This window comes from Nyctereutes procyonoides, unplaced genomic scaffold (assembly GCF_905146905.1).
Source record: "Nyctereutes procyonoides isolate TBG_1078 unplaced genomic scaffold, NYPRO_anot_genome, whole genome shotgun sequence".
In the NCBI taxonomy this organism is placed as follows: Eukaryota; Metazoa; Chordata; class Mammalia; order Carnivora; family Canidae; genus Nyctereutes; species Nyctereutes procyonoides.
Window position 1 is genome coordinate 34,205,072 of NW_026575043.1, and position 22,534 is coordinate 34,227,605.

The 22,534-nt window shown below is 64.2% G+C and overlaps 2 protein-coding genes across 3 annotated transcripts; one reads left to right on the forward strand and one right to left on the reverse strand.

Moving 5' to 3' along the window:
• The first annotated feature begins 4,065 nt into the window (after nucleotides 1-4,065).
• CCDC188 (coiled-coil domain containing 188) lies at nucleotides 4,066-6,462 on the forward strand. Its single transcript, XM_055323100.1, has 9 exons — nucleotides 4,066-4,599; nucleotides 4,771-4,878; nucleotides 5,017-5,121; nucleotides 5,209-5,265; nucleotides 5,373-5,432; nucleotides 5,573-5,637; nucleotides 5,830-5,887; nucleotides 6,144-6,193; nucleotides 6,276-6,462. The coding sequence occupies exons 1-9, from the start codon at nucleotides 4,066-4,068 to the stop codon at nucleotides 6,460-6,462; spliced, it is 1,224 nt and encodes a 407-aa protein (XP_055179075.1).
• Nucleotides 6,463-7,072: 610 nt separating this feature from the next.
• Nucleotides 7,073-22,324, reverse strand: ZDHHC8 (zinc finger DHHC-type palmitoyltransferase 8). Of its 2 annotated transcripts, none has more exons than XM_055323102.1 (11): nucleotides 22,160-22,324; nucleotides 15,554-15,675; nucleotides 15,217-15,374; nucleotides 14,951-15,123; nucleotides 14,712-14,814; nucleotides 14,213-14,304; nucleotides 13,905-14,046; nucleotides 13,580-13,700; nucleotides 13,399-13,508; nucleotides 11,085-12,085; nucleotides 7,073-8,103 (listed from the first exon to the last, which is right to left on the reverse strand). In XM_055323102.1, the coding sequence occupies exons 1-11, from the start codon at nucleotides 22,261-22,263 to the stop codon at nucleotides 7,878-7,880; spliced, it is 2,352 nt and encodes a 783-aa protein (XP_055179077.1). In that variant the 5' UTR covers nucleotides 22,264-22,324; the 3' UTR covers nucleotides 7,073-7,877. The 2 variants fall into 2 exon arrangements, with proteins under 2 accessions (XP_055179077.1, XP_055179076.1); XM_055323101.1 differs by lacking the exon at nucleotides 7,073-8,103 and adding an exon at nucleotides 8,732-9,941 and having other exon boundaries at nucleotides 22,160-22,322.
• Nucleotides 22,325-22,534: the final 210 nt, after the last annotated feature.

Genomic DNA, 22,534 nt, shown 5'->3' on the forward strand with positions numbered 1-22,534 from the left:
AAGTGAGGCCAACAGTGCTCCACTGACCGCGATGTCAGGACAGCAGGTGACTCGGGGCCTCCCCGTCTCCTACTCCAGACCACAGCAATGCAGCGGGTGGATGTGTGCTCAGAGGCAGGAGGACCGCCTTCCTGGGGCCTGACATCAAGATGCTCCAGCAGCTCTTAAAGTTAATGGGGAGAGAACATGCCAGTCAGCTCTTTCCTGTCTCCCTTATACATAGGAGTAGAATAAAGAGAAAGCCAGTGTCTCAAAGGAGGTCCCAAGACCAAAAAGAAAAAAGGAGCTGCAAAGAGGATTAAGGAAAAATACAGGAAGCAAAAAGTTTCCCTCCCTTCCAAACCACCGGTACCCCTAAAACGGGACAGGATGTTCTAGAAAAGAATAAGGGGCATCCAAAGAACAATAACGATGTCTCGGAAACTTAAAACATGCCTGCTGACATTTGAAAGACTGGCAGCCTTGCCTGGCCTGCCCCCAGCAGCACTGCGGCCCTGGAGGCCCTCCCCACACCCTGTGGGGAAACGCTCTCTGAGCTGATTCTCTCCCCAGCCCCACATCCAACAAGCCTGAGGTCAGAGCATGGTGCTCCCTCGAGACCTGAGGTGTCCCATTATTCCCATGTGACAGGCCACTACAACTCAGTGGCTAGAGCAATCACAACGTAGCCTACAGCTTGGTGACAGTGCTCTGGGGTCGCACTGGGCTTTCAGCCCCTTCGGGCCACCGGGGATGGGCTGGAATGACAGAAACCTCGGTCCCCATGACCTCTCACCTGGTGGCAAGACCGTGCCTCCTCAAGGGCAGAGGGTCTGCAGGGCAGCGAGAGAGGGTCCGGGCCCGGCACACGCACCCAGGCAATGCACAAGGTTAGTCCTGAGTCCAGGCTGAAGAGAGGGACCCTGTCTCTCGATGTGAAGAGGGCAAAGTCACATCGTAGAGAGACAAGGGCACCAGGAGAAAAGGGATTCGTGGCCATCTCTGCCATGCAAGGACTCGAGTTTCACCCGATGCACCTTTCTGAGGATGTTACTTGAGGATAGGCTTCCACAGAACAAGGAGGGTACTGAAAAAGGAAGATGCGGCCGGGACTTCCAGGAGCAGTGGGAAGGGCTGAGTAGCACAGGCCACAGAGTGGAGGAGCAACAAATGCTCCAGCAGTGGATGTGCGCTCAGTAGGCATTGAAGAGACCTGTCACAGAACTAGAACAGATAATCCTCAACTTGCATGGACTGCAAAAGAGCCTGAATAAGCCAAAGCAATCTTGAAAAAGAATATAACTGGAGGTACCACAGTCTCCGATTTCAAGATTTCCTACAAAACTATAGTAAAGGAGGGATCCCGGGGTGGCTCAGTAGTTTAGTGCCTGCCTTCAGCCCGGGGCATGATCCTGGAGACCTGGGATTGAGTCCCACATCAGGCTTCCTGCATGGAGCCTGCTTCTCCCTCTGCCTGTGTCTCTGCCTCTCTCTCTCTCTGTCTCTCATGAATAAATAAATTTTAAAAATCTTTTAAAAAAAGCTATGTAAGCTAAGTAAAGGAAACAGTATGGCACTGGCATAAAAATAGACACAGATGAATGGAATAGAATAGAAAACCCAGGGATAAAGGCCATGGTTATATGGCCAATTAATCTTGGACAAAGCAGGTGAGAAGATGCAATGGGAAAAGGCAGTCTCTTCAACAGAGGGTGCTGGGCAAACTGGATGGACACATACAGGAGAGTGAAATGGGACTGCTTTCTTAACTCAAATTCAACATACTCAAAAATAAACTCAGAGAATAAGGATTTAAATGTGAAGCCTGAAACCATAAAAACCCTAGAAGAGCCCTCACCGTAATTTCTCTGACACTGGCCATAGCAACACTTTTCTAGATAGGTCTCTTGAGGCAAGGGGAACAAAAGCAAAAATAAACTATTGAGACTACTTCAAAGTAAAAACCTTCTGCTCAGCGAAAGACACGACCAACCAGAAGATGACCTGCTGAACGGGAGAAGATACTTGCAAATGACATCTCTGATGAACGGTTAACATCTAAAATATAGAGAGAACTTACAAAACTCAATACCTGGAAACCAAATAATCTGATTTAAAAATGAGCAGAAGCGACACCTGGATGGCTCAGCGGTTTGGCGTCTGCCTTCGGCCCAGGGTGTGATCCTGGGGTCCCGGGATCGAGTCCCACATCGGGCTCCCTGCATGGAGCCTGCCTCTCCCTCTGCCTGTGTCTCTGCCCCTCTCTCTCTTTCTCTGTGTCTCTCATGAATAAATAAATAAAATCTTTAAAAAAAGTAAAAAATAAAAATGGGCAGAAGACATGAACAGACATTTCTCCAAAGACACGCAGAGGCCATCAGATGCACGTGAAATGATGCTGAACATCACTCATCAGCAGGGAAATGTAAATCAAAACTATGAGAAACCTTCTCACACCTGTCAGAACGGCTAACTGACAACACAAGGAACAACAGGTGTTGGAGAGGGTTGGGAAAAAGGAACCTTTGTGGGGCCCCGGGATGGCTCAGTCAGCGAAGCGTCTGCCTTCAGCTCAGGTCATGATCCCGGGGTCCTGAGATTGAGCCCTGGGGTTGGGGTCCCCACTCATCGGGGAGTCTGCTTCTCCCTCTCCCTCTGCCCCTGCCCTGGCTCCACGTGTCTCTCTCGCTATCTCTCTCTTGCTCGCTCACTCTCACCTATGCACTCTCCCTCTCTAATAAATAGATTTTATTTTTTAAAAAGAAAAAGGAACTCTTGTGCACTGTTAGTAGGAATGCAAACTGGTGCAGCCCCTGTGGAAACCAGTGTGGAGATTCCTTAAAAACGTAAAAATAGAAATACCTTCTGATCCAGGAATTCCACTACTGAGTACGTACCCAAAGAATACAAAAACACCAATTCGAAAAGATTCATGCACCCTTGTGTTTATCGTGGCCTTGCTTACAATAGCCAACATGGGGAAGCAGCCCAGTGTCCATCAGCAGACAGATGGATAGAGAAGGTGTCTTCTGTGTATACAACAGAAGATTACTTCAGCCATAAAAAAAAGAAAAAGAAAAAAGAGTGAAGCCTTGCCATTTGCATCAACGTGGATGGAGCTAATGGGTATAATGGTAAGTGAAAGAAGCCAGTCAGAGAAAGACAAATGACATATGATTGCACCCATACGTGGAATCAGAGAAACAAAACAAATGAACAAAGAAGCCAAAAAACACTCTAAACTACAAAGAGTTGGTTACCAGAGCGGGGGTGGGCGGTGGGGTTATGGGTGGACTAGGTGCAGGGGATCAAGAGGACATTTCTCATGGGGAGCACTGAGCAAAGGACAGAATTGTCGAATCATCATATCGTACACCTGTATGTTAACCATACTGGACTTAAAATAGAAAAAAAAAAAAGACCTCTGAAACACTGAAAAGCAGTCTTGCATCTGGTTCTATCCCTCAACAGTGTGCGACCTCGGGCAGGTCAATGTCTTCGTGCCTCAGTGCCCCCACCCATAAAGAGGATAAACCGTCCTTATAGAACCATTAATGTTCAATAAATGATTTTAAAAAAAAATCAAATCCCAAAGTTCGGTGAGGTAAAAAAGCCAGACTGTGGGATGAGCTCTTCTGTGTGCAGAGGAGGTGGGGGTGCTTGACGCCCTGCCTGCGGAATGTGCAGCCCACCCCAGAAGGAGTGCAAAGACCGGGCGAGGGGGTGGTGGCTGGTGGGAAGGATCACACTGGATACCTTTGTTGGCTTTTGATTTTGTTTGAAACTTGTGTCTGCATTATCTGTTTTCCATTTTCAGAAAATAGCTCAGGCTGGTGGGGAAGCCGGGGAGGGCAAGGTGCCCAGGGGGGACCAGCGAGCTGGTGGGAGGGGCCCAGCCAGCCCCCAGCCCCGCTCTGGCCACCACCTGGCCCATTGTGACCTCCCCGGCTGTGCCCAGGCCTTTGTGACAGGCACCCTTGAGGCAGACCTGCGAGCCATGACACCTAGAGGGCCCTCGATAGGAGGGTGGCAGGTCGGGCCAGGCTAGAGCCCGGACCCAGGGCTAGGAAGGGGTTACAGGGAGGCATGGAGGGGCCCAAAACCCTAGGCCCCTGTGGCCACTCCCACCCCCAGTGCCCCCAGGCTCAAGCTTCGAGCAGCCACGGAGGATGCCTGGATCCACCCTGCCAGGGCTTTGTAAGGTGGCCCTGCCTGGTGCCTCTCAGCTCCACTCACTCCATAGAATCTGCCAGGCCCTTCCCACCTCCGGGGGTGGGGGGCGGGGGGCCCAGGGTCGGGGCCGAGGTACCCGGGGGCTTTATGGCCAGCGAAGACAGGGAGATGCAGCGCCAGAGACCCAGAGACCCGGCGGGGGTGAGGCAAGGACACGTGGAGGCGAGGCTGGGGTGGGGCTGGCCCCTGCACTCAGGACGAGAACAAGGGGCACCCAGGCAGGGGGTGCCCCCCAGCTCGGGGCCCAGACCCTGCCCGTGCCCCCCCATGCCCTCGGGGTCAGGAACCCCGGCCTCGCCCAGGGCAGCCGCCTCCCCGCTCCAGAGCGTGGTCCTGGGGCCTGCAGAGCAGTCCTTCCTCCAGCTGGAGCAGGAGAACCAGAACCTGGTGAGTGAAGAGCCCACTGAGGCGGGGGTGGGGGGTGGTGGTGGCCCCGGGTCCAAGCCCATCCGTGCAATGGGCTCACGGCTTCTGCCCTTAGCCCCCCGCCCCCCCGCCTCAGTCTCCTGCCCAAGGAGCTCTATGATGAGCAGTCCCATCTGTGTCCCCCACTCTCAGAAAAGACAGAACCAAGATCTGCGGGAGCAGCTGGGGGCCTTCCTGGGGCCAGGGCAGCAGTTCCTGCCCCTGTGCACGGAGCACTCAAGCTGTACGGCCCTGGCCTGGGTAAGTACGGGGGGACAGAGGGCCGCCGAGGGGAATGACCCCGGGCCTCGGGCACCACAGCCTCGCCCAGCTCTCAAGCAGCCCCTGACCTCCCACGCCGCCCCCAGCCTTGGCGCTGACCCCAGGGCTCTCCCACAGGCCCCGGAGCAGGCCAGCACTCGGCCCCTGGAGGACAGGGCGCCCCTGCAGCTGCTGCGGCAGGAGCTGTGCCGGGGGGAGGAGTCCTTCGTGCAGCAGTCTCAGGTGGGTCCCAGGAGCTGGGCCATGGGAGGGGTCCTCCGTGCAACACTCCTCGGTGACCCTGCTTGTGCCCACTGTGCCCCTCCCCAGAACGAGCTGCAGCAGATCCGACTGTCCTTTGAGAGGAAGAAGATGGCCATTACCGAGGTGCCCGCCTGGCCGGGGTGGGAGGGCCGCCCGGGGGAGCCACCCGGTGGGACGCATTCGGGGGTCCTGCTGCTCAGAGCATGACCCGGCCTCTCCTCCGCCACCAGGTGTGGGACGGCGTGGCTGAGGTACACATGGCCCTGAACAACCAGGCTACTGGGCTCCTGGTAGGTCCCCAGAGGGTGACACCCGGGGGGTGACAGGAACAGGAGGCAGAGGGCGTGGGGTCAGGGGAGCACTGGGAAGCAGGGGAATCCGGCAGAGAAGTCAGGGTTAGGGGGCCTGTTTTACCTCCTCTGCCCCCCAGAACCTCAAGAAGGATATCCGGGGAGTACTAGACCAGATGGAGGACATTCAGCAGGAGATTCTGGGGTGATGTGCAGGGTCAAGGTCTCGGGGGGGGGGGGCGCTTGGCTGAGCCCGGGAAGGGGCAGGTGTCCTGGCCAGGATGGGGTGGATCAAGCCCTAACCCTTCCCCAGCTCCAGGGCACCAGACCAAGGGGTGGTGCAGGCTGAGGGGGGTGCGCACCTGGCCCTGACTACGCAGCACCCCCCTCCATCCAGGGAGCGTGCCCAGTGCCGCACCCAGGCCAGGAAGGAGCAGCAGATGGCGTGTGTAGCGGTAAGCCCCTCGCCGCACACCCTCACCCTCTCCCGGTGGCCTCACCCTGGAGGCCCCTCTGGGCAGGGAGCTGTGGGCTTCAGTGTAGAGACCCCAGGGCGGGAGCCCCAGCAGGAGCGGGGTGGCTGGCCATCCCTGAGACCAGGCTGGCTACGGGCGCCTGTCCCAGGTGGGGAGGGGTGGGGGGGTGGTTGAGGGCACAGGGACGCACCCCAGGCGCAGGCTCCGACCCCACCCCTCGTCCCCCACCCCGCAGAAGGCCAGGCCGCAGCTGGGATGTTCCGAGGGCCTCAAAGGCCAGCTCTGGTAGGTGGCGGCGTGCCCGGGCAGCGCCCAGTCCCCGGCAGGGCCCGAGGGCACCCCCGCCCCTGACCGCCGCCGCCCGCAGGCTGCTGGCGCTGAGGCTGCTGCTGGGCGCCCTGCTGGCCTGCACCGCCGCCTACGTGTACGTGGTGGACCCCGCGCCCTTCGAGGGGCTGGTGCCGCCTCTGCTGAGCCGCGCTGCCGTCTGGAAGCTCCGGGCCCTGCTGGGCCCGTTCCTGCGCCTGGAGGTGGACGACTTCCTGCCCTTCTAGGCCGGAGGCCCAGCGGCCCCAGCGAGAGGAGGCCAGGCGGTCGGCCAGCCCCCGGGTGCCCACAGCACTGCCGCGCAGCGTCCCGCCAGGAGCCGCGGAGAAGGGGGGCGGCGGGTCTGTCCTGAGGGCTGGGGCTGCTGCTGGACATATAGTCGTGACACACGCGGCATGTGAGCCTGTTTCCATGGAAACGGGGGGTGGGCAGGAGGTCTCGCTGCTCTTGAGGCCCATCTCACACCGAGGGCTCCGGGGGTGGGGGGCACCCTGGCCCCGCCTGCCTGCTGGGGGGCAGCCCCTCCGCCAGAAGCCCCCAGCCCACCCCGGCCACCAGGGAGGGTCTCTGCAGAGTGAGGACCTGGGGGCCCTCGGGCCTCCTCCCTGGGGCTAGGCCCAACCAGCAGACCTCAGTGACCGGCTGCTCTGCTCGGCTGACTTCACACCTGCCACCCCACCCTCCCCACACTTGACCGGCCACCACCTCCCCACCTCCCACTCCTGTCCCCTCCCCAACTAGGGTCCCTGTCCAGTCCAGCCTCCTGGCACTGCCCCAAGGCTCGGAGGACAGGGGGACCACGTTGGTGGACAGAGCTGTGGAGGTAAACACCAGAAATTTTATTTAGGGCATTAAATTGGGGTGGGGGGGGAAGGAATACCTTTTAGAACAATAGACAATAGCTTTGTAGCTTGCTCATCCCCAAGTGGGAGGATTAGAGGCACCACCCAGGCAGGAAAAGGACTGGCCGGAGCCCCGCCCTGCCCCTGGGGATGGCCAGGGCCCCGGCTGGCTGGCTGGCTGGCTGGCTGGCTGGCTGGCTGGCTGGCTGGCTGGCAGGGCCTGCAGGGCTGTGGGCAGCGGGGCCCTCTGAGCTCCCCCAGGTGCCACATCTCGGAGTGAAAGAGTGAAGACTGCCGGGCAGGGCTGGGCAGAGCAGTCACCAGGAACACACTGGACTGGCAGGGTCTCCTCCCCGCCCCGGCAGGGCCCGGATAGCTCACCAGGCTGGGGGCTCCAAGAGGTTAAGGCATCTGTTCATGTGCTGGGTGTGGGGAGGAGGGAGTGCAGTGACCTGCAGGGACAACCTGAGACCCCCGCCCCAGCCCAACCAGCAGAGGCCTGGGCTCCCTGGGAAGGAAGTGGCGTCTAAAGTGCTCGGTCAGGCAGGGAGGTCGGGGCGCTGGTGCGACCCCCCGGGGAAGGCCGTGCTGGCCCCAGCAGCTCCAGGGCCCCTGCCTGGGGGGTGGGACGCCCTGCGGCAGGTGGGGACTTCCTGAGGTGGGTGGGCACAGGGTCACAAGCCCCAGTGAGCTGGGAGTCAGTCAAGGTGCGGCTGGTGGAGAGGGGACCCCCAGCCCACGGCCCAGGGGCTGTGTGGCTGCCTGGCTTCCCGGGCAGTCCTCTCGGGCGCCAAAGCTGCCTACTTGGCGTCCCGCTCAGGCCCCGAGAGACCGGGGAAAAGGCTGGAGGCGGCTGAGTGCAGGCGGCACATAGCCCCTCGGGGGGGTGCCCGGGCGGCCAGGCTCCAGGGGGCCCGCAGCGGCGGCCGGTCCTCAGGGAGGCCAAGGTGGCACAGGTGCAGGCCGGGAGGCACCCTGGGCTGGCCACGCCGGCCCCATCCACGGCTGCAGGTGCCGATCCGCCCCCTGTGGGCCGCAGCGTCCCGTGAGAGAGAAGCAGAAAGGTGGAGGTCAGCATGGGGCAGAGGTGCCCAGGGCAGGGTCCGAGGCCCAGCCAGCCTCCCACATTGGGCCAGCCCCTGCCCCAGGCCCCGCCTTTGCCCTGGCTGTCTCAGCCCCAAGACACCGTGGATTCCCAACGCCCTCACCCCCAACACTTGGCAGTGGGAGGCTCAGGTTGCCAGGAGGGCGAGTTCCAGCGATGTAGCTGCAGGAGGCGGCAACGGCCCCCACAGGGCCCTCAGCCGACCCGCAGCCCCAGTGCAACCCCTGGGACCTCAGTCTCCTGCAAAAGCCCCTGGGATTGGCTTTCGGGGGCCCTGGGGCAGCTGCAGCCCCAACCTCTCTCCAAATGCCCTGTTGCTACCAGGGATGACGCAGATCCGTGGGAGCCTCATGCTCGTCAGCCAAAGACCCATCGGCCAGCCCCCACCTCCCAAGCTTCCAGCTCAGCTTAAGTCAGTGGAAACACCCATGAAGGCCGCCCGTACCTCTGGCCAACACCTCTCCCAGAGCCTGACCCACTCTGCTCCCCGCCCCCGGAGCCCCCGCATTGCACCAACAGCCCTAGCCTTGCTCAAGGAAAGGATCGAAATGACTCTTTTTCTTTTTTTAATAAAATTATAGATATATAGATGTAGATATAAAAACATAAAACAGACACAACGCAAGCAGACGCTGCCGTGTGCTTACTCTCGGGTCCCTGGCGCCAGGCGAAACTCTGACCCCCTCCCCGATGTGCTTCCCATGAGGGCCTGGACTTTGCATGCCTTGGGGTGGGGGATCTCCAGTTTGGCAGGGAGGGGGGGGCTTCTGGTCTCATGGGCCCCGGTGGCAGCGTCCGGCCCGGGCCTGCTCCCACCTGCCCCCCGTCACCTCCCACAAGAGCATAAAGCATTGGTTAAGGCTTCAATGAAAGCGAGTTTCCCGGCAGTGGGGGCAGCGGGGGCCCGAGCGTTAACACATGGGACGTGGCATGGCAGCTCAGCGCACAGACACGGGGACGCACCCACCAGCTGGGCGAGACAGGACACACAGAGCCAAGACCCCACCCACAGCTGGCTGTCTGTCCATCGTCCACCTTTCTGTCAGAACCCAGAGCAATCCCAGAGCGGGGTGCCTGTGGGCTGGGGCTGGACTCCCCGAAGAAGAACTGGCCTTGCCAAGCTACAAGCTTCCAGCGGGTCCCTGAAAGGCAACGAGTTAGGAGCAGCTGGGTGGTGGGGCCTCGGTCCAGTACGGCCAGGGACCCAGGCCTCTCTGTCCATCTCTGGGCCACAGTGGCCCCGTCTGTGAGGAGAGCAGGCAGGGACCAGCCTGGGGACGACCTCAGGGGCACGGGTGCAAGGGTGCAGGTGCCACACCCCTCGCGGCCCCCACCTGTGGGAACAGGGGCACCGACACACAGATCCTGCAGCCCGGCGGCCACTGGCCCAGCCGCGCCCTGGTGAGCAGATGGGTGGATGGACAGGCGGAGAAAGAGGGACAGCTTGTGGAGGTGTGGTCTCTTCCGCTGACGTGTCCACCAGGCCTGGGCCTCCTGGTCTCCCAGGGCAGTGAAGTCAGGAGGGGAGGGCAGCCGCTGGGGGTCCTGGTCCCCGGGGCTCCACGGCGGATGGATGGCAGTCAGTCCTCACACTGAGATCTCGTACGTGGTCCCACCCACGCCGGACACCTTCTTAACGAGCGTGTGCCGGGCAGGGCTGGCGGAGGGCCCCGGGGGGCCAGCGGCAGGCCCCAGGCGGGCCAGGCCCGGGGACTGCCCGTTAAGCTTACTTGGGGGGGTCTTCAGCTGAGGGTGGTCCCTGCATCAAAACAAGCACATACACGCACACACACAGTGAACACGGGACCACGGCATGACGGGCCAGCGGAGGCAGCACGACAGATGACGCAGACGCACACAAAGCCCGGGGCGGCCCCTGCCTCTGAGCTCAGCCAGTCCCACCCAGACCCTGGGTGGGGGGCACACCGCCTGTGGAGGGAGGGGGCTATGTTGTCACAGGACACACAGATGTCAGAATGGCCACCTTTTCCCTCCAGGGCGCTTGGTCCCTCCCACCGGCACAGACACCGGAGCACAGGGAGGCCCCAAGGCCCCGCGTCGTCCTAGTGCCCCGAGCTGGGGAGCCCAGCGGGGACTGGGTGGCTCCTTCCCTGCTCCCTCCTAGGAAGATGAGAGCCTGTCTTCCTGCCCTCCAGCCTGCCCAGGACCGACCAACAGCAGCTCTGACATTGCCGCCCAAACATTCACGAGCCTGGGAGCCTCCACTCCACCTCCCGCCCCGTCCTTCACCTGCCGTCCCCCACCTGCCCAGGTAGCTGTCACCCACTGGGCCAGTTACATTCGCCACAGGGACGTCCTCACCAACTGAGCCAGTGCTCCAGGGGCGATACCGAGACAATACCCCCGCACTCACGGCGGGGCCCAGCACACACCAGCTACTCTCCTTGGGCCTGACTCCATGAGGCAGGCAGCCAGCCCAGCTTCCAGTTACCCACCTGCTGGGGGCCTGGAACCAGCCTGCCCCTCTGGGTCTCAGTTTCCCCATCTCTGAGCAAGGAGACCCTTACTTCCTGGGGCTATGGGCACCCAGGGCAGCATGTTCTGCTGTGGGCTTATGCCCCCTGGACTCAGCCTCCTGGACGGACACTGTCTCCAGAGGAAGCCCCAGGGTCCCCCCGACACTCGGTTGTACCAGCTGCAGGAGAACATGCAGCTCAGTTGGTACCCGCCCCACCGACGTGCCCAGCATCCCTGGAGCTGGGTGACCCTCGCCCCTCACAGTCTGGCCAGGAGCCTCCAAGGAGGGTGAGGCCCACCCCCGTAGGCAGCCATTGGCCTCCCTGACGACCTCTGCGTGCTCGGCCAAGAGGCTCCACGAGGTGGCCGGACACCTGACCTGTGGCGGAAAGCCCCCCCCAGCCCCCCCCCCCCCGGGACCTACCTTTGCACGGCCAGCGAGGGTGGCGACTCCGGGAGGTCCGTGTGGATGAAGGCGACAGCTTTGGGGCCTGCATAGGAGGGTGAGCGGGGCGTGCTGGGCGGGGAGGGGGGGCCCTGGCGCACGGGGGACCTGTGCGAGCCGCTGCCGGGCCGAGGCCCGGGGGCGTTGTTGTTGGCCAGGTCGGCCTGGAGGGAGGAGGACGAGGTCCGCGGCGCCCGGCTCACGGCACTGGACAGCGAAGACACGGAAGTCTGCAGCGCGGGGTTGCGCGCGCCGCCAAAGCCGGGCCCAGCCACCAGGTCGTCCCTGGAGCCGTAGCGCAGGGCAGGGCCGCGGGCGCCGTCGGCCAGCGCGCTGGCCTGCTGCAGGCTGTAGGAGCTGGGCGCGTCGTAGACGCCTGAGTCGCCGAAGAGCGAGTCGGCCTGAGAGCGCAGCAGCCGTTCCCGCTCCTCTCTGTCCTTGCGCTCCTGGATGGAGGCCATGATGGTCCTGGACAGGTTGTCGTAGCGCACAGGTGAGGGCTCCCGGGGCCGGGGGCCCAGCACCGGGCTGAAGCTGCGGGGCGGGGGCCGGGGCGGCTCACCCACTGCCCCCGGGTGCAGGTAGGGCGAGCGGTAGCTGGCCACGCCGGCCGAGGGGTGGGCTGGGCACGTGTGGCCACCGGGAGAGCCGGGGTTAAGCAGACTGTCGTAGGACAGGCTGCCGTTGCGGTTGGGCAGCGCGTGGGGGGCGAAGATGCCGCGGTGCGGCGTGGGGGGCCCGCCCTCGGAGCGCAGAGGCTGCAGGGCCACATGGTCCCCACCCCGCCGGCCCGCTGCCTTGAGGCTCAGGGAGCGCAAGGCGCCGGAGAAGGTGTCCGCAGCGCTGAGCGGCGGGGATGGCGGGTAGGCTGCGTGCAGGCCTCCGGGCGTGTAGTCAGGGAGGTCCAGGCTGGGCTCGGACGCAAAGTCCAGGCTGTGGATGCTGTCCTCCCCCAGGGTCAGGGAGTCAGGGCCCGGGACCTGCGGGGAGAGAGGGCGCATGTCCTACCACCGCCCTGCCGTCACGCCCTGCCCCAGCCGCCAGGTGCTCCGTGCCCCACGGAGGCTACGACCTCAGCACATCAGAGGCAGCCTCCCGTGTACCCGACAAGCTGTTTCTGGAAGTTGCCCATCCCCTGACCACATCTCCCTTGCTCGCCACAGAGGGAAGTAGGGACAGGCTAGAACAGAGCCCCCAGATGCCACCCCCCCAGGGAAGGCTGGGCACACTGCTCCTGCCTCTACTTCCCCACGGAAGGGGGCTGGCGCAGGGACAGCCTCAGGAGTTGGACCTTAGGGAGACGTAATAAGCACACAGAGACCCAGAGCCCTGTCCTGGGCACCTTGTGGCTGAGGGTTGCGGTTGCTGCCGCAGCAGAGCACTGCCGCCTGCTGCATCAACCCACGGCAGTGCCCTCAGAGCCGACACGGGAGGGGACCTTGGGGCAGGGGCAAGGGACCAGCCACAGCAACAAGGAGGCTCCGTGGACTGAGGGCTGCGGGCTCAGGCTTGGGCTGGGGACGAGAGCCTACAGGACCTCACACCCCGGAGTGGGTGCTGGTAGGGACAAATGTGGCCTCACGGTACTTGGCCAACCAACCAGAACCCTCGTGGGATCCAGGACAGAACCAGGAGGTGGGGCAGGTGAAGGCACCTAGAGCCCCCTGTTCCCAAGAAGGGCTGATCGATACCCGCCCAGGAGGCCCAGGCTCCCTGCCCAGCCCAGAAGGGCCCTCATGAGATGCAGGGTGGAGCGGGGCATCGGCCCTGAGGGGAGGCGACCAGTCCAGGCGTACCAGCCCAGGCACGGGCTTGCCTCTCAGGTGGCCATGAAGGAGGGTGGGCAGCCTGGGATTGCTTAGGGTTCTGGATCATTCCTCAGGCTGCCCAGGGTTGCCAACTGCTCCACAGTGATTGTAGAGTCAGAAAAAAATAAATGTGCCTTCTTAAACAATCTCAAATTCTTCTGAAGCCTTCCCGTGGGCCTTATAGAGGGACGAAGAGTGGAATTCCAGGCATCCTGGCACACGCTGTTCCTGGGGGCAGCCACCTACCAGGCCGGCGGGCCATGCTGGTCAAGAAGGGGCCAGCCAGGACTGCCTGTGCCAGCGCTTCCTTTGGGCCCAGCTGGGGTGCCCACAGGGTGAGGTTCTGCCGGCGCCCAGCAGGCTATGACCCCACGGCCCCAGGGTCAGGGCCTCCTGGGGCGAGGCCCGAGGAGCGGGACCTCCGGGGGCAGGGTCTCCAGGAGGGGTCGCGCAGGACTTCCTGGGGCGGGGCCAGGCCTCCTCACCTGCTCACCAGGCCCGCAGAAGGGCGCCTTGGGACCCGAGGGGAAGGCAGGCCGGAACTTGTACATGGCAGGTGTCGGGGGGCTGGTCCTCTGTGCCGACAGAGCGCTCTCTGTGGAGATGGACCATGGTCACCTGGGCTCAATCCATGTCCCTCCCTCTGTCTGGCCACCCCCACCTCACCAGCACTGCTCGGGCGTGGCGTCTGCAGGTCACCTCCAAATGTGCCAGCCTCTGCCTTGGGGGGCAGTGGCGGTCCCAGGTCCAGCGGCTTCTCATCCAGTCGGTCCAGGCTGCCCTTGGACTGGGAGGGGGCGTGGTCAGTGGTGGGTAGGGCGTGGGCCAGGGGTGGGCCATAACTGGGGTCTCTGCCCTGGGCCCTATACCGTTCTCCAGAACCTACGGGATTCCTCCCCCTTCCGTTTCTAGGCCTCCTCCAGCAGAGCCGCTTCCTGCCTTCGAGGGTCTGCCCTCATCCCCACACCCTACCTGCCCCCAGGGCCCCCACCTTGCTGCGGCCCAGGCCAGCCTTCAGCCCGTTGTCACTAAGCTTGACCTTGAGGGGGGCGGCTCGCTCCAGGAGCTCGGGCCGAAGGAAGGGCGGCTTCAGGCGGGCGGCCAGCGGCAGCCGGGGAGGCTCCACCACGTACCTGCACCAGGGGCGGAGGGGTCAATGGCCAGGGTGACCTGGCCCGAGCGCTCACCAGAGGCAAGGCCGGCCACACCTGCCAAGGGCAGAGGTCAACCAGGCTGAGGGGCCGCACCTGCCCGCCCCGAACCCGGCAGAGGCCCCTCGACACCCCGTCCAGGCCTCACCGGGGCGCCAGAGGGCTGCACAGCACGTGCTCCACATTCCCATAGCAGCCTCGGGTGAAGGGGTTCACGCCCCCACGGAACTTCCCCGTCACCTGTGGACATGGGACCCCTCAGCCAGCCTGGCCACCCAAGGTCCTGGCCCAGGGGGACGGGGGGACAGGCAGGGACAGCTGGGGTTCCTCAGAGGCAGGCTGGGCAGGGTCAGCCCATGGGTGCCCCCCCATTCACCCCGACCGCCCCGGTGGGAAGCTGTAGGATCTCTGGGGAGATCCAGCGGCGTCCACAGGTGGGAGTGAGCGGGGGGGCAGCGCAGGCACAGCCCGCACTCCAGGCGCCCCCAGGGACCCCGGGGCCGGGTCCCCCCCCATCCCGGAAGCTGCGCAGGCTGCCTCAGCTGAGGACTCCGGCGGCCCTGCCCTCATACCGCCCCCACACGGCCCTCTCAGCCCACAGGGGCGCCCCCTGCCCGTCACGGCGTGGGCCCTCCCGGGGTCAGCACCTGCTCATTGGTGGTACGCCCTCGAGTGACCAGCACCACGTGGAAGCCAGTGAGGCCGATGACAGGGATGAAGAAGAGGCCAGCCACACACATAACGGCCATGCTGGCCCGTTAAGGCCAACGGCCGTGGGGCAAACACGCGGGGCGGGGGCCTGGGGACGCGCCGCTCCCTCTGTAAGCCGGCGGGCGGCCACCCACCCCGGGGCATCCCAGGCAGCCCGCGGCCAGGCCAAGGATACGTGATGGTGGTGTGGGCGGCCCCCAGCCCCTCGGCGTGGTTCAGCACATAGACCAGCCCGAAGGCCACGACGCCCACCATGTGCGCGCTGAGTGACAGCAGGAACAGGAAGAAGTAGCGGTAATTGCGGCGCCCGATACAGTTGTTCACCCAGGGGCAGTGGTGGTCGAAGTCCTGGGCAGGAGCAGCGAGTCAGGGCCGTGCGGGGTGGGGGCGGGGGGGGGGTGGGGGGTCACGGCCGGGCGGGCGGGGCGGCGGGACCGTCACCTCTACGCAGTTGTCGCAGACGCTGCAGTGGGAGCAGCGGGGTGGGCGGTAGAAATGGCAGGTCGCGCACCACTTCATACGGACCTGGATGCCCCGCACGTCCACGTTCTTGTACAGCGGTGCCCGGAAGTCGTCCTCCTTATCCTCGTCCTCATCCGCTGCGAGCCAGGGCCAGAGGGGGGCAGCGGGACGGTGACTTCCCGGGCGGAAGAGTCCTTCCCGGACCTCTGCCAGCCCACCCGCCACGACCCCCGCTCACACACACAGGCTCTCTCGGATCAGCCACTCACACTCTAGTGTAAGCGAACAGATGCCGTGCCCCAGCACAGGGCCCTACCTCGGGGGAAGACGCCAGGGTCCATGAAGGTGGCCATGCTGAAGTTGGCCAGGACAAAGAGGAAGATGATGCCATTGTAGACGGGAACAGCTGGGGACACAGCTCGAGTCAACCATGGGCACCTGAGTTGGACAGCAGGGCAGAGCTGAGTCTGGGGGTGCAGCAGATGGGCGGGGACAGGATGTGGGGACAGACACCTTAGGCACATCCACACACAGGCAGGCCAGGCCACAGAAGGCCACCGTCCACGCTCGGCGTGGCTGTGGAGAGACCCCTGCACATCAGCCCGCAGCTCCTCTGCTAGACCACTGGGGCTGGGCCCACAGTACGGCACGCAAGCTGCCCACAGGCCAACACCGACTCCAGAACCCCCAGGTGTGCCCATTAGGAGTTCAAGTCACAGTCGAGAGAGGCCCTTGGGGGCCTGGGCTCCCACTTTTAGGAGGCAGGAGTCCAGGATGAGGTCTGGGCCCACTCTGCCTATGTGCCATGACAGCCAGAGGCCAGCCCCGACCTCACCCAGCCCAGCCCCCAGCCCAGCGAGACCCCACCGCCAGGGAACATCCGGGACATGGGGAGCTCCAATGCACGGCAGGTGTCACCCGTCTGTCCCTGAGGGGTGCAGTCTCAGGGTCTGGGCTCCCGGGCACATCCCCATCTAGGCAGTCCCTTCTTTTTAGTTTCTCATTTTACTGTCCTTATGACAACGCACAACACCCGGAGAATAAAAAAGCACGATAGCCCCCACTCACCATCTCTTGCTACCCCCTAGCCCTTGCCTCCAAGGCTGTGCCCTCTCCAGGAAGCCTTCCCAGATTCCCCCCATGGGGCTCAGTCACAGACAGCAAGCGTCCTCGTCAGCCCTCTTGGGACCTGACCAGAGCCCTCTCTGTGGAGATGCACCGGTCTTTGGGCTCAGGACCTATGACCCTGCCCCAACCCTGCAGCGGGTCCCTGCGTCCACCCACTTGGCTCCTCTGGCCTCAGGCTCCTGATCTGTCCCGTGGCTGCTGGCTGCTTTGACAAGTGGGGGGCACCTGGGGGGGGTTTCCCCCCCATACCTCACCCCCTGTGCACTTGGAGGCCAGTGGGGATCCCCCTCAGAAGCCCTGACGGAGAGAACAGGGCATCGTGGCCTCCAGCAGGGTGAGCAGCGTCCATGGCCCTGCCCACCACCCAGCGCACGCCGGCCACACGGCTGCGCCCACGCCTGTCTTGGCCAGGAGCCAGCCCCGCCACCCCAGCAGCCACCTCCATGGCAGCAGAACTTCGCTATTTTTAGCGGAAAGCGAGAGGCTATTTAAAGATTCCACTTCCCACGGCAGCAGGCTCAGCGGGCCAGGAGCCGCACGTTACCCCTTCCTCTTCCCTGGGACCTGCTGTGGAGGTGGAGGTGTCTCCTTGGGGACACAGGCGGGGAGGGCCTCTGCGGGGAGGGCCCTCCTCTGCCTCCCCTTGCCCGGGCGGCCCGAGCAACCCACCAGTAGGTGCCTACCACATTCCCCGGCCCTGCGTGCTAAAGCCTGGCATACAGACAGTGCTCAATGTATGTGGTGGTCCCTGATCCGATCCCATGGAGCAAGGTGACAGCGGGCCCCCGAGGCATGGTCTGCCCCGCAAGGCGGGGTGGGGGGCAGGCAGAAGCCAAAGCGCCAGCGGGGACGGGCTGCCCAGGCAAGCAGGGGCTGGGGGCTGAAGGGAAGCAGGCCCGCCGGGGGGGGGGGGGCCGCGGAGAAGTGGGGGGACCGCAGGCCCCACTCGGGTGGCACGAGCCAGCTCCCCACGGCGCCTTCCAGGAAGGGCTGGCTCTGTAGTCTGCACAAAATGAAAACGCGGGCCCCTTGTTTAAAAAGTATCAAGAATTTCAAGACAGAGACAGCGAAACGTCAAAGGCGAGTGCGGGCTCTCGCGCACCTGTGCTGCCCGCACCAGAGGAGGAGGGGGCTGGGAGGTCCTGGGGTGCGCTGGGGCCGGCAGAGGTGCACACGGGAGGCGCGGCAGGCGGGTGGGCACCCCGGCAAGAGGACCCGGCTGGAGGGGAGGTGCAGAGGCCAGGACAAGAGCCCCTGCGGCCCTGCTGTCAGGTTTCACAGCGGATACCGAGAGCCTGCTGCCCGCCCAGTGCGGCGGACCACGAAACCCACCCTTCCGGCCTCGGGGAGTGGGCACTGCTGTTTTCCCTATTTTACAGACAAGGAGTGGGTATAGGACGGCTTGTCACATACCAGGGCCTTGGGGTGAGCCTACGTCTGGGCTGGGATTCAAAATATTATGCAGGCAGCCAGGGCCCGGATCCCACGGGCAGCCCCCGCAGCCGCATTGACCAGAGTCTCCCCTGGCCCAGGTGGCCTCCTTGGTCCTCCCTGAGCCTCCGCGACCACCCCCAGGCTGCACGGGCTAGACAGCTGCCCTGAGTGAGATGCCTGGGGCTGTGTCTGGGCATCCGCAATGTGACAGGGCAACCTGTGCACCGAGGTGGTGGGCAGGCTCCGTCCATTACGGGCACCAGCCGTCTGCGTGCCTGGGCCATGGATACCGGGGACAGAGGGCTGGGGCCCTAGCTGGTGTTGGGCAGGCTGGCGCCTGGGCAGTAGCAGCGGTGTGGGGGGCAGACAGGTTCTCTAACAGGGACCTGGGCCACTGCCCCCTCAACACCCGGCCCCCAGCTTGGCTCACACCCAGCATCAAGCACTCCCATGCGGTCCTGCCCCCTTCACCCTCCCACAGGGCGCCTTTACCCCCAGGCAGGCCATAAAGAGGGTCCAAGCCTGGGTCACGCCTAATGAGGACTGGCTCCCTGGCCAATGCCGACAGGCACATGAATTGACACAAACACACGTCCTCATGAACACGCGGGGACGCATGCATGCACACACATGCAATGCACACACAGATACACAAATATGCTCCGAGACACACATGTGTGAACACACACCTGTACATGCATGTACACAGACACACTGCATCCATAGCCACGTTCAGAAGGCCCATGTGCAGGAGCACACACCAACGTGTGTTGACCAGCAAGACACACATGCATAAATATTTGTGAGAATAGATATGCCCGCTTGTGCACATGCTGGCACAAATACGGACACGGCCACCCGGGCACACCAGCACCCTCGTTTGTGCACAAACACACTCAGATGCACATATGAGCCCACAGGAACGCAGACAAACCCTGCCTCAAACTGTGCCCCTTGCTACACTTTCCACGGACCAGGCAAGCATGAGGACACATGAGGACGTGCGAACTCGGTGGGCAAGCAAGCCTGGCAGCCAGTGCGGCTCAGTCCACCTTGCATCTGTCCTCAGCTCCCAGAGGGCCCCTCTGCCCATGAGGACAATACTCGGTTCCCACCCAGGGGACAGGACACCCTAGGCAGGGCCTGGCCAGCCCTTGCTGGCTGCAGCCCCGCTGTGGGGCCCAGGGCATGCCTGGGTTGGGGGCGGCTCGGCTCCCTAACTAGCCCCCGCCTCCTGAGTATTAGGGCCACACACGCCACTGCCATAGGCCCCACCCGGATGGAGGCCCCAAGTCCGCCTAGCCCGGCAGGGAGACACCACCCAGTGGGGGTGGGGGGTTCTGCAGGGCCAGTATGCGCGCCACAGCTAAATGTGGAATGGAAAATTTTAACTCAGACGTTTTCATTTAAATCGGGTTCTTCGTTAACACTGTTTGTGTTTAAGAGTGATGCTCCCACATGGGGGTACCTGGGACCGGAGGGTCTGTGGCCACTCTGCCCTGGTCAGGCTAGGCAGGGCCCCTATCCTCGCACACCCATCTGATCCCTGCAGACACCTGAGCAGATGGGGAAACTAAGGCTCAGGGGACCAAGGATACCCTAGGCCACAGGCAGTGAGGCCTGGTGGTGAGACTCAACCCGCGTTCCCTTCCTTCCCCTGGGGCCCCTGCCAGGGGCTCTATCCACCTGGGCCTGCCCTTCCCCCGTCCCATGCTGGGTCTTCTGGCCCCTCTGGGCCTCAGCGTCTGGGGAGGGCTCAGGCCCATCCTGGGGACAGACTGTGGCCTCCCAGAAGTCAGCCCCCTGGTCCTGGACAGAGACAAGATGGCCCAGCCTGGTTCCAGGTGTTAGTAACACAAAAGCAGCTCTAGTTCCCTGATGTCTACAGGTTCCCTGTCATTCTGCAAAGTGGCAATGGGAGGAGGAAGGGGTTGAGGTGGAGACCTGACCTGGGGGCTCTTAGAAAGCACCCCCAGCACCTGACCGGGCCTGGCACCGAGCCACGATGGGAAGGGCTTCTGGGGACCGAGGGGACACAACTGGACCAGGAACCCAGGAAGCCTTCCTGGAAAAGGGCCTCTAGGAACCTGCCCCTCAGGGTGCTCCCCATCTTCTGAGGGAGAGGCCCCGGCCTCTGCTGATCCCACCCGCACCCCAGCCTCTCCTGGTAACATAGCTAAACATCCTGTTCTTCGTCCCAGCCCTCTCAGTGAGCTGGCCCAAGGGAGGGGTCCTTGGTCTTGCAGGCTCCTGGCTCCCCACCCTGCATGATGTCAGGAGCTGCTGCCTGTGGAGACCTGCCCCAAAGGGGCCAACTTGTGCAGCGTCCAGTGAAGTTCAAGGGGTAAAGGCAGAGAAGAGAGAAACCTGTGGGGGCCCAGGGGCAGGGTGGGGAAGACACAGGGGTGGGCTGCGCCCTCCTCAGCCCATGTCTAGGTCTGCAGCAGGCCTGGACCCAGCAAAAGGGTAAAAGTGTGGCTGCTACTAGGGCGACCAGCGGCCTGTCCCAAGGAGAGGACCACCGGGACCCCTGCTTGCCTGGAATTCAGCATGCTGTGAGGGGGGTCACTAGGCCCGGTTCACCCCGCAGAACCCCTTTTTAGGAACCCAGTTGCCCTGAAAGACCAGGGATGAGTCAGGTAGAGCCAGGGATGGGGCGGGCCAGGGTCCCCAGTGGGCTTTTGGCCCCAGGGAATGTGTCCTCGGTGGTCCATGGGAGCCCTGTCCTAAGGGCGATCAGGGCTGCCTTGGCTGGGCGGTCGTTGTGCCTGGACTGCAGCTCTGCCCCTGCACCTCCATCTTGCTGCAGAGGCACATGCCACCTTCCGTCAGGCAGAGTGGGTCCACACAAGGCGGGAGCCAGGGAAAGGCCTGCGGTGCCTTGCTGGGCTGGAGGCCTGGACGCACAACCCTGGCTCTGGGAACTGAGGTAGGAAGAACTTGGCAGGTGCAGGAGCCTCAGCGCCCACATCTTGGGACGGCCAAGTTCACCAGACTGCTGTGCAAGGGCCCTCTGACATCACGGGAAGGGCTTGGGACGAGCTAGGAGGAAGGGAGGCAGGGCTCTCCGGGGTATGGCTGATTTCAGTACCTTTAAGGATTTCCCTGCGTTTCCCAAGTCCTTAGAGGAGAACGTGTATTACCTTTAATGTCAGGGGAGGACAGACACTGAATTGCACTTCGGAAGTGAGAAACCAGGATCAGCAAGTGGAGGCCAGGCTCCCAGGAAGTACACCTGAGACTCCTCCAAGTCCCAGAGCCCGGCCCCGGGAGCCCCCTGCACCTGCGGAAGCCCTGCGCCCACTGCCCCTGCCCCTCTCCCCACCGCCCCGCGGCCGGCGGCATCTGAGGAACAGGAACATGCTGCCTGCCAAAGCCAGAAATAAGCCCGTCCACACAGGCCTTTTTTAAACACGCTCTTGGCAGCCTGTGGCGCCCACCCAGCCTCGGCCTCCAGGTAGGGCTCGTGCGCCTCCACGGGCACCCAGTGCAGACTCCCAGTCCTCGTCGCCGCCACCCTCACTCTGGCTAAGGCGCAGGGGGCCAAGCCGGCTCCCACTCGGCCTGGCCCGGGCTCCTTCGCACCCCGGGGCTGACCTGCCCTGGAACAGAGGCCCCAGGGAGGATGTCAGTGTGGTCCCTCTGGTCACCTGGGCGGTGTCGGTCCCGGCCCCCATGGTGAAGGCCTGGAGCCCCCAAGCCCTCCCTGTCCCTACGGGAGCGGGAGCGCGGGGCGGTGGGGGCCCGCTGGGGGCACCAGCAGCCTGTCCCAGGTGAAGAAGTTAGGGCTGCGCGGGCCTGCCTGGCCTCTGCCTCGGGGGTCCCGGTGCCCAACACGGCCGGGCCCTCCCGGGAAGGGCAAGGGAGGGTGCAGGGCACTGCCAGGCCGGCATCGAGGGTGGCTCTGGGGCAGGCACGTGGCGGCCGGGCCAGGCCACACCTACGCGGGAACAGCTTGGCCCCGGCCCCGGCCCCGGCCCCGGCCCGGCCCCGGCCCCGGCCCCGGCCCCGGCCCCGGCCCCGGCCGGCGGGAGGGGGCCGTGGGAGGGGGCTGCACGAGCCGCCCTGGGCTCCTGGCCGGGGGCTGGCGGCCGTGGGAGGGTGGGAGGGGGCTGCAGCCACAGCCCGGGCGGCCTGCTCACACTCCCCTCAGGGCCCGGCCCCGCGCGGCAGGGCCGGCGCCGTCGTGAGGGGCCCCGGCACCCGGTCCCCGCGGGGCTCCCCCGTCCCGGCGGCCCGCACGGCGCACACTGCTGCCTCGGCCGGGGCGGGGGGGCTCAGGTCCCCGGGCCCGGCGCCGGCCCCCCCCCGCCGCACGGCCCCTGCCGCCCGCCTGTGCCCCGGTGACGCGGGGACTCACGTGAACACGAAGAACAGGGTGCTGGAGCCGACCAGCAGCGCGGCGGCCGTGGCCACCGGGATGTACTTGGCGGGTTTGAGGCGCGTCCCGGGGCTGCGGGGCATCCTGGGCGCCGCGCCGCCGCATCCCTCCCCGGGGCCGGGCGGGCGGGGCCGGCCGGGGTCGGGCCGGGGGCGGGCGGGGCGGTGGACGCGGCGCAGGACCGGCGGCGGCGGCGGCGGCGGCGGCGGCGGCGGCGGCGGCGGCGGAGGAAATCCCACCCCGCGGGGAGCGGCGGCGGCGGCGCGCTGATGTCAGCGCGGGCCTTAAGGTGGACCGGGCGGCGGGCGGGGGGGCGGGGGGGCGCGGGGCGGGGCGGGGCGGGCGGGGGGCGGA